This window comes from Nematolebias whitei, chromosome 15, assembly GCF_014905685.2.
Source record: "Nematolebias whitei isolate Nwh7 chromosome 15, NemWhi1, whole genome shotgun sequence".
Classification (NCBI taxonomy): domain Eukaryota; kingdom Metazoa; phylum Chordata; class Actinopteri; order Cyprinodontiformes; family Rivulidae; genus Nematolebias; species Nematolebias whitei.
The window spans coordinates 13,667,338-13,678,474 of record NC_056512.1 but is presented as its reverse complement, the minus strand read 5'-3'; the positions used below and the strand labels follow the sequence as shown (position 1 = coordinate 13,678,474).

Genomic DNA, 11,137 nt, shown 5'->3' with positions numbered 1-11,137 from the left:
CCTCATTTGTTTTTATTGTAGTCCAGGATGATTTCAGGCTTTTTGTCGCTTCTTGTTGACACAGCTGCATCTTTGTGAAGAGTGGACATAAGTACCACACTCCGGTTCTTTTTGGGACAGTATGAAACAACACTGGTGGTTTCTGTAAAAGCAAATTTTGAAGACAGTGGAGCCCTGTCTTTCACCTGCAAAATTTCAAGGGGCAGCTCAGGTTTGTTTTTTCTTATTGTGCCCACCATGGTAAGTTTCCTCTTGAGAAGTTCTTGTCCAAAATCATAGCTGGTGAAGAAATTGTCACACGTGATATTGTGACCCCGCAGTCCAGTAGTCATATCAAGGATTACCCGTTTTCCTTGATTCCTCTCAGGGATGCCAGCTGCAAGTTTGCCTGTGTAAATCTGTAGATTCCAGGCATAGCTGGTTTTCGCATCACAGGCTGCCCAGATTTTTATGCCATATTTGCCTGGCTTACTGGGCATGTATTGCTGGAAGGGGCATTTTCCACGGAAAGGGAGAAGACGCTCATCCACTGTCACCTCTGGTCCTGGGTTGAACATCAGTGGAAGGAGCTTCACCCATCTATCCCAGACGTCTTTGATGGGAGCAAGCTTGTCAGACCGTGCTCTAGTATCTCTGTTGTCAAATCTGAGGACTCTTGAGATCATTTGAAAGGTCTGAAGTGACATTGTTGCGCGGAAAATACTCCTGCCTGTGGACACATCCCAGAGACTAGTAAGGGCCTCATTGCTGGATCTGTACACGCCAGCGAGAAGAAGAACACCAATAAAAGCATCCAGGCACTCCTCATCAATGTCTTTCCAAGTGTCACCGTGAACTTTTTTCCCTTCGAGGTTTGTCATAGCAATGATGACTTTCTTTAGTGACTATGGCATAAACAAATCAAAGCATGTCTTGATGTCACTTACTCGTGTCACAGCAAACCTTGTAATCCCAGGGGTCATCTTCATAACATTTTCAGCAGCTTCCCTGCCATGTGAAACAGGAGGAATCGCACTCCAAGTGATGTTACCCTTTTTGGATTTATAGGTTTCAATTACAGGAGCAGCTTCAGCACCTGTGCCCTCCTCATCCGACGAGTCTGTGTACTCTGATTCATATTCAATAGCATCGTCCTCCTCAGAAACTGGCTCATCTGTGTCACTAGGTGTGTCCTCTGCATCATTTTCAGCAAGGATGTGATCTAGAGCTTCTTGTACTGTGAATCTTCTCTTCATTTTGGTATGCAGCCAAGCTCTAGGTAAAATGGAGTGTCTGTTTCTACATGTCTCTACATGCCCATGTAGAGACACACCCAGGTGGGTGTGTCTATCTAGGTCTGCCTATCAAGATGGGCATGGCTATCCAGGTAGGCTTATCTCTACATGGGCATGCCTCAACATGTCTCTGCATCTACAGCTGGATGAACTTTTTCAGTTTTTGGGAGCAGAGTATGAGGGACTTATCAATAAAAGTAGTACGGATAAATGGGGATGTTTTGGTCAGTGAAGTAGACAAACAGGTAAAAACAGAAGGCCCTAACATATGTATGACAAAGTTAGTGAGGTCACAGTGTGTTTATGATTTCAGTTTTGACACTGATTATTGGTTGATAGTCTTATACCATAACTGGGTCACAAATGACCCCAGCGCGGCAAGTGCGTGTTGTTCTATAAAAAATAAAAATTAAATTTAGTGAAAAAAAAAATATTTTTTTTTTATTTAAATAAAGGTTCCAGACAAAGTCAAAAAGCCTTGATGCAAAAAAAATTATTTAAAAGACAGTATCATGATTTAAAATTTAAAATGGGTCACTACAGACCCTAACATAGTAGGAAGGTTAATAAGCCGGTGCAGCACATTAGCTTTGCACCCTGAAGAAGTTAGGTGGGGGGATAAGAAGATGTGGGGGTAATGCAGCAAAGCTGAATAGGACTGGCTGAGAGGGAAATGGAGAGTATACTGCGTTCGGAGTGAGAGAGTGTGTATATGTCTGAGAGAGAGAAAGAGAGAGAGAGAGAGAGAAAGAGAGAGAGAGAGAGAGAGAGAGAAAGAGAGAGAGAGGAGGGGGAACGGGACCACACTAATGTTCTCATGGTCTGCAGTATTTTCTGCTGTTTCTGTAGAGCTCAGCAGATACTCTACTAGCTCTGCTCTCACTCCTCCCCTTTGCTGATGGTAGGGACAGTGTTGGAAAGGAGTGGGGAGAGAGAGAGAGTGGGAGATGTGCAGTGAGCATAAAAATCTGTACCATACTCCTTTTTGCTCTGCTCCAATAAAGCCAAGTGCTTAAGTGGATTGAAAGACAATGCAGAGAAAGCAGAGTAATGCAGAGGACAGAAAAAGAACAGATAAGTGTTTTAGTAAAAAACAGATTTACTTTTATGCAGGACAATAAAACCAAATCCTAACATTTATATTGTATTTACACCTCTATTTCATCTATATTTTTTATTAAATAAATTAATTTAATTGTGGATCGATTGAAGAAACTTCTCCCACATGACATCTCTCAGCATTAACCAGAAAGAACAGCTTTGTGCAATCTATTAGTGTTCCTTTACTTGTGTCCAAAGCTTTGCTCTTATTGTGTACAGGTAACACAATTCTCCCACAGTTTGTGCCATTTAAACCTATTCTAAGCTCTGCAGGAATTATTGTTAAAATGTTGGCTTCTCTCCCTTTACAGTAAATAACCCGCAGAGACAATCAAAACATATGACATGACATTTTTATGATTTATTACATGATGTTGCCTAAAATCATGCTAAAATTGACATCTGTAAGTTCTCATTTTTTTAAAAAACAATCATATTATTATTAGGAGGCTTTCGTGTTTTTGTACCATACTTTAATGTACATTCAGTAGTATGTCTCAGATGATCACTGCTCCTATCTAGAAGCAGACTCACATTTTGTTTAAATGCATTTTGGAAACTGCCATGACAGAAACGACATATAAAATATTCTACATAAAACATTAATGTCTGGTTCAAAAAAAGCACAGTGTAAAGACTGGCTAGTTTAACTCAAACAGTTTAAATTTAATTAATTCAAACAATTGAAATGTTCTCAAGGCTACGTTCACACTGCAGACAAATCTGATTTATTTTTATTTTGTTGCCAAACGCTGTCCATATAAGATTTTTTCATGACAATCTGAATGTGACCAACCCCCACCCCTAAAAAAATAGACCCATGGCTTTTTCATTGGACGGCTCAGTTGGTAGAGCTGATGCCGCTCAGCGAGAAAGTTGCCAGTTCAAATCCTGGCCCGGGACCTTTTGGGTGGAGTTTGAATGTTCTCTCCGTGCATGCATGGGTTTTCTCCAGGTACTCTGGTTTCCTCCCACAAAACCAAAAACGTTTGTCTCTATGTGTCCCTGTGATGGACTGGAGACCTGTCCAGGGTGTACCCCACCTCTCACACAGTGACTGTTGGATATGGGCACCTGTGACCCCCATGACCCGAAAAGGAAGAAGTGGGTAAAGATAATGGATGGATGGATGGATAGATGGATGGCTGGATGGATGGATGAACAGCTTTTTCATTTGTGGTGCTGAATTCTTGTGCAAACCTTGTGCAGTTTAAAGCTCAAAACTCCACGCGTCTTCAGCTACAGAACAAAAGGCTAGTATCTTCAACTTTGTTCTTTTAATTTCCCATGTCCTGGATAACTGATAATCTACCGCAACATATGAAACTACCGTTAGAGAACGACTGTACTGAAACTTTCGTGATGGGATTGAGTTTGTTTCTATTTTCAGTACGCCACTGCCGTTCCAAAAATAACAATGCTGCACTGGTGCATCTATCACGAGACAAGATTAAATATAAACACTGAACCAAAAAAAAAAGTCTGATAATTTTTCATTCTATTCTGAATGCTCAAAAACTTTAGAATCACATATACAAACATATGCAGCATCCATATTTATTTCCTTAAACACATTGTGCTGCGTGTGATGTTACATTTTCTTCTGCACCTGCACACAGTTCACACTGGAGTATGATGGAGGTGTGTGACCAACCACACACATGAATTAGATCCGAGCAACAAAAAAAATGGAATTGAGCATTAAGACCAGCAGTGTCTTCAGTGTCCTCCTCTTTGAATTTCCACCTTATCATGGTGGAGAAGTTTGTGTGCCCGCATGATCATAGCTATGCTGTTGAGGGCAGTTGCCCTTGGTAGGGTTTCCTGAGGCACCTCTCCCGAGGTGGGTTGGGATCTGGCCATGGAACACTGGAACAGCTCTTTACACTCAGTAGGGTCCTCACGGGGTCATGGAGTTTGTCCATCCAGTCTACATATGCTTTAAGGACTTGGAGAAGGCATTCAACCATGCTTCTCGAGATACACTGTGGTGATGCTCTGTGAGTCTAGGATTTGGGGTTCATTGCTATGGGCTGTTCAGTCCCCATACAAGTGGTGTGACACTTTGGTTCACATTGCCGGCAATAAGTTGGACCCCTTCAGGGTGGGAGTTGGACTCCACCAGGGCTTCCCATTGACACAGATTCTGTTCATAATTTTTTGTACAGAATTTCTAAGTGCAGCCAAGGACCAGTGGAAGTCTGGTTTGGTGGCCTCACGATTCCTTCTCTTCTATATGTGGATGATGTAGTCTTGTTGGCATCATCGTGCTATGATCTCTGCCTCTCAAGTAGTTTGCAGCCGAGTGTGAAGCAGACGAGATGGGGATCAGCTTTTCCAAATCTGAGGCCATGGTCCTCAGTTGGAAAAGGGTGGATTGCTCTCTTCAGGTGAAGGGTGAGGTTCTGCCTCAAGTGGAGGAGTTAAAAGTATTTTGGTGTTTTGCTCAAGAGATAGGGTGAGACGCCTTCCTATGGAGGTCTTATGGACTTGGCCAACTGGGAGGAGAACCTGAGTAAAACCTGAGACACTCTGGAAAGACTATGTCGCCTGACCTGGGAACTAACCACTGAGCTGTTGTGCTGCTGTTGTGCTGATTGATTGATAGACAGACAGATGTTTGGTTGGATGGATGGATGATGGATGGATAGATGGAGAGAACTGCAGTGTAAACATAGCCTAAATGACATTTTGGCAGTTTATCATTTAATCTTTGTTTGGAAACTGCAGGCCATTTGTTTATTTATTCACTTTGGATATCAAGAGTGTGCAGGACTTTAGTTCTTTGGAGCAACATTTGATGAAAATGGGGAGTGTGGTAAAGCTAGTGCGGCACTAACGTAGAGCTATGCTAGCGCAATGCAGATGTGCTAGCTAAGATGCTACTGATGTAGCGCTCCACTTCTCTCACACATCCTAAACCCCACCACCCCTGCCAACAACTGCTGGTACTAACATAGCACTAAGCTAGCGTACAACACAGACGTGTCTCCCCCTCCTCCCCCCACCATGTCAACAACAACAACAACAACAAAAAAACTATTTAATAATAAAAAACCTTAGAGAGTGTCCTGACAAGCGACCTAGAGGAAACACTGCATGTGGAGTGGTGAGTTGTTGCAGGTAACAAGGAAAACCTGGAGTGGACTTTCAGTGGTTTGAGTTTTCTCCTGTTAATCAAGTGGAATGGATTAGTTCACAAAGAAATAGAAACAGCTCTGGGTGAACTAATATTTCAAGGTATGTGTGTGTGTGTGTGTGTGTGGGGGGGGGGGGTGTCCAAATGCTGTAAGTATTTTGTAAATGTGAGGGGGCCACATCCCCTTCACATATAATTGTTGTGACGCCTATGATGTCAATAAAATAACTTTAAAGACCAAGTATTTCAGGCGCCTCAGCTCATGTTGCACCTTGTTTGTTCTGGTGTACAGAGCAGGATGTCCATCTGGTGCTAAACAGTGTAATACAATGTCATGATCAGCCATTTTCAGTCAGTCTGTGCAGCTTGGTGGTCTGTCAGGAATCCAGGGTAAAAACAATCGCCAAGTCTTCGTGCAGTTAGTTCACTGTGGCGACCTCTGAGGAAGGGAGCAGCCGAAAGAAGAAGAAATGGCTGAGTAGACCCCAGAGCACAATTTATGGGACAAAACTGTTCATTTATGAAATAAAAAATAATAAAGGGTTCATGTGTAAAAACAATGTGTTTTTGTATGTGAAAATAGTATTTGTGTTGTAAATAAGTCAAAGAGTCAAATGTTTTGTTGTAACTTTGCTGCTTCTTAAATGAAAATGTGAATGTTGTGCTTGTAATATAAACCAAATGAATTGAACTCTTCACTGGTTCTGTTTGTTGCTGTCAGAGCACACAGCTCAACTTAATCACATCAAGTACTGAGTTTATTTCGTTTCATGGTTTGAATTCAGCTGATGTCAATGTTCTGAATCCAAAATGAGGCTGAAGCAGGACCGGATCCCACAGACTCCTCATCCCCACCTCCCTCTCTCTCCTCCTCCTCTCCTCCTCCTCCCTCCAGACACCTGTACTCAGAGACTGCAGAACCCGCACAGAGATGCATACTTGGTTCGGTCGGGACTGAGCCTGCAGAACCGGGAGGAGCGGTGGATGGAGAGGACCAGTCCGCACCGAGCGAAGCATGCCCCAGCGCAGCCATGACAGGCTCGGCGTCAGACAGCGAGAAGATCGTCATCAACTGCGGCGGGATCCGGCACGAGACCTACAGGAGCACCCTGAAGACCCTGCCGGGCACGCGCCTGTCCTGGCTCACCGAACCGGACGCCTACAGCAACTTCGACTACGACCCGAAATGTGACGAGTTCTTCTTCGACCGGCACCCGGCCACCTTCGCCTTCATCCTGAACTACTACCGCACCGGGAAGCTGCACTGTCCGAGCGACGTGTGCGGGCCCCTGTTCGAGGAGGAGCTCGCCTTCTGGGGCATCGACGAGACGGACGTGGAGGCGTGCTGCTGGATGAACTACAGGCAGCACCGGGACGCAGAGGAAGCCCTGGACAGCTTCGAGACTCCAGAACCAGATGCGCCCGAAGACGACCCGGCGCTGACCGGCGGCGCGGACGGAGACCTGAAGCGTCTGTGCGTGCAGGAGGACGGGCGCAGGGCGACGTGGTGGGAGGTGTGGCAGCCCCGCATGTGGGCTCTGTTCGAGGACCCCTACTCGTCCAAATACGCCCGGGTGAGTCGCAGGACGCCTCCCTGCAGGTGTTCAACCACAGCTCCATCTTTTTTCACGTCTGTTCAGACCTTCAGACACGCTGATGGTCTGCTGCAGTCTGCACATGGAAACTAACACACACACACAAATAACTGCCCAAACTGTGGAAATAACTGTGAAAGCACAAATGGGAGAAACACAATATATTTAAGGCGATAAAACCTTAATCTAAAATGACTATGTCAAGGTAAATGATGTGCTTTAGCTCCAAGATACATTAAATGACCAACATATGCCCTTCAGTAACAACAGGAAGAATACAGCTTTGTTACAAAATAAATAAAGGTGCATGCAGTGAAAATTCTTGTTCTGTGTTTGGGTTCTTGTGCAAGAACGTGACTTGATCAGAACAAAGAGCTGGTGGTGCAGAAGATCTGGTCTGTGGATGACTCCTCGTGGAGCCTGCAGACACAACTGCTGCTTTTAGTTACACTTACATTGAAAATGATTTGTTTTAGACCAGCTGCCCTCAAACTCACTTTCCTCTCATTTTCAGCGTTGGTGCGAGAAGTCTTGCTCTCCGTTGTTATTAGTTAAAAATGGATGTAAGTAATAAAACGTCTAACAGCTCGTTTTCAAAGCATTTTTCTTTTTTTTAAATTGTGTTTTCATTGTCGCTAAAATGACAAAAATAATCAAATATTTAGTTGAGAGGAAATCAGAACTCACAATAAAAGGAAGTTCCGTTGAGCATCCGTTCACATGTGTGGGGTGCAACCATGAGCCGACTTGTGATCTTAATAAAGGTCGATCTGAGGCAGGGCATGGTCTGACTCATCCATTCTAAGGAAAACACATTAAACGTCTGCAGACAACGGCACTTCTGGTCTTATAGAAGTTGTTGTCTCGGACATTTCATAAAGATTTGTCACTAATCACTGGAAGGCCTCTGGTCCTGGAGGACCACTCTGCATGTTTCAGTCATTTACCTGGTTCTGTGGATAAATGACCTCGTCCGCGTGTCCTGAAGTTTGGCAGAAGTTTGTCAATCCCCCAGCAGCTCATACTGCGTGTGTTGGAGCAGAGAGACGTGTAATATGTGCAGACTGTCACACGGTGAGTTAACACGTGATGAGGACGGACGCTATTATGACACTGTCTGAACTGGTTAGTGTTGGTTTGTTGGGGTTGTTCCAGTTATGTGCAACTTTTTGTGCAAGACTGAAGCAGAAAACTGATGAACCTGGTGTTTAATGCTCTGAGAGATGCTGGTTTCAAACTGTCTTCATCTTGAGCACAATTAAATTAAAACAGAAAACTAGTTTTAGTTTGTTGTTTTTAAACCTAGAGCTGTTCTCTGATGTGCAGCTTTAAAGTGGACCAACATTAGTGCACAAATACTTTGCTGCAGAATTTTTAATTCCTTATTTTGTCAGGAAAGATGAATAGATTAGATTAACATATATGTTCAAGCATAAGCTTTTATTTTTGACTGTACCTTGAGTACACAATTTTGTTCCACCTTATGTACCACATATGATGTGAATGACAATAAAGAACCTTGAACCTTTGAAAAATGATGGACAGGGACGGCTTGATGTGGGACCTTCACCAGATTTACATCCCGACACCAGAGGACAGAGGGTGAGCTGCAAATAATCCCAAAGGGCCACATGAGAAAAACTCACAATCATCACTTCAACAACTTCAAACTGATTAAATAAAGTAATGGATCCCGTTCAAAGAAAACAAATGAATAAAATCAACAATATTGCACAACATGAAATCAGTTCTTTTTTCAAAAGTCCCCCCCCAAAAAAAAAAAATCCACATTTTGATGTTACATTTGTCACTAAATGTGTCCTGACACATGTAGAGTTTGTACAGTTTCAATAGCTGATTGGCATAATAGATACAATTTTATAAATGTTAACAATTTACATAAAAACAGCAAAAGTGTTTCAGTTCATCAAAACATTCAGTGACTTATTGTTAAAGTTGTCCTGTAAGTCATGAATTGCAGCTTTTTATGTAAATAAAACGTCATTACGTGTTTGTTTTACAGCACATTAAAGGGGCGGGCTTTTATTTTGTAAAGAAAACTGACTCTAAACTTACCTTCATCACAGGAACCTCAGTGTAAAACTGATGAAGTCCAACTCTGTCCTCTGATGATCATGTTGGGAATGAGGATGAGGAGGATGAGGAGGATGAGGAGGATGGGCCTCCTGTCTGTGCTTTTTTTACTTCAACACAAAGTTAACACACTTTACCTGATATCTAATTGTGTTTAAGAAACTTCCACCTAAACAAGTGATGCTTGATTAGTTTTCTGGACAGAATATCTGATTTAATACAAACAGCTGCAAAATCTGAAGAAACTCGCTTTTTTTTGTTTCTCCTCGTGCGCTTGAACGTGGAAGAGTTTGTTGGAGTTAAAAATGACTGCAGCCTGTTTTTGTTTTATTCTGAAAGTCCCACATTTTGTTGTGTCAGTCTTTATGTATTAACAAAACCTACGAGGAAGCAGCAATTATTCCTTCTGAATCCAGCAGAGCTGTGTGTGACACGCACACACACACACACACACACACACACACACACACACACACACACACAGACATTTGAAGCTAAAATCTTCTCTGAATATGTCGTCTCGTCTCTGTTGTGTGGCTCATCATAAATCGTGATGCAAGTTCCTCAACAACCTTCTTAAATAATAACAATTAATATTTTTACATTTTGAATTTGGTCCAGAATCATTTATGTCTGCGCTGCAATGCATACAAAATTATAACACAGTGAGGACACTGATACAGGACACTTCATGCATCCTCTAATTGTCCTGTGTTGTCAACCTTGTGATCATTCAGTCTGTTTAAAGGATGAGATGTAGTCACTGTGCTGTTTGGTATCATGGTGTGTAAAACACTGAACATGGAGCACAGAAAGAGAAGGAGGAGCTTAGAAAGAAAAACATGAGCTGTATATAAAGATAAAAGCTACATCTCCAAGCAGCTGAATGTTCATGTGGCTACAGCAGCACAGATTAATCATGTCTGGAGACAACCTCCCTGAATGTGGCTGCAAGAGGAAAACTGACAAATCAAAGAGCCTGAAAATATGAATGATCACCAAAGAGCCCAGAACAACTTTTAAAGAAATGACACATGACCTCCAAAGTCGAGGTCCAAATGTACATCAGTGTCAGATCACACTTCCTGTCACTCTTAAAGTCAGAGTCAGAGAAGGACGCCACTGTTAACAGCAAATCATCAAAAAGTCAAACTGCAGTTTTCATATTCACTGCAGACACAAAGCTTTTGGGAGAAGGTTCTCTGGACAGATTAGACTCAACTGGAGCTTTCTGGCATTGAGTCCCGTCAGCTCTACGTTTATAGAGACAAAAGGGAAGCAGAGAAGAGGAGAACTCTGCACCTACAGTGGAACGCTGAGGAGGCTCGGTTCTGTTCTGGGGCTGCTTACAGACACGGTGTCTCAAGACTATCGAGACATTCTGGAGCAAAATGTGCTGCCCAGAGTCAGACAGCTCGGCCTCAGTCGCAGGGCATGACCCAAAACATGCAACCACCCAAGAATGGCAACAAAACGTTGAGCTGCCCTGAAGCGACCTTCTGAGCCATGAGCTAAATTCTGGGACCTGGAACTGGACCTGGAGTCTGCAGAAGGAGCCATCACACCCGAGACCTCTGGGACAGTTTGCTCATGAGGCGTGGGACAAAATGTGCACCTGCACACGCGTCAAACCGTGATACAGAAATTACTGGATTGCAGTGGTAACATCAAAAAGTTGTGCAACAAAATATTAAAATAAGAAGAATCTTTTTTTTTTTATTTATCAAGGCCTTTTTTAAATATAATTATTGTTGAACTTTATCTTCTATCAGCTGTTCCCTGCCACAGCGAGTTGTTCTCTTCCTAACACTTCTGTTCAACCGCAGCTGAAAATCAACCAGATGACGTTTAGTCTTTTTTTCTGATTATTACTTTTGTCAGTTTCAAGGTTTTTCAGTGACTTTTGTGTTTTTTTTCTTTCTTTAACAAATGAG

At 42.8% G+C, this 11,137-nt stretch overlaps 1 protein-coding gene across 1 annotated transcript in view; it reads left to right on the top strand.

The window, feature by feature from the left end:
* The first annotated feature begins 6,455 nt into the window (after positions 1-6,455).
* Positions 6,456-11,137, top strand: part of LOC119421461 (potassium voltage-gated channel subfamily C member 1) — a 64,599-nt gene continuing 59,917 nt past the window's right edge. Inside the window, exon 1 of the mRNA XM_037688813.1 lies at positions 6,456-7,088. Coding sequence (XP_037544741.1) covers positions 6,546-7,088 — 543 coding nt within the window. The 5' untranslated portion in view covers positions 6,456-6,545. The remainder of the gene's footprint in view (positions 7,089-11,137) is intronic.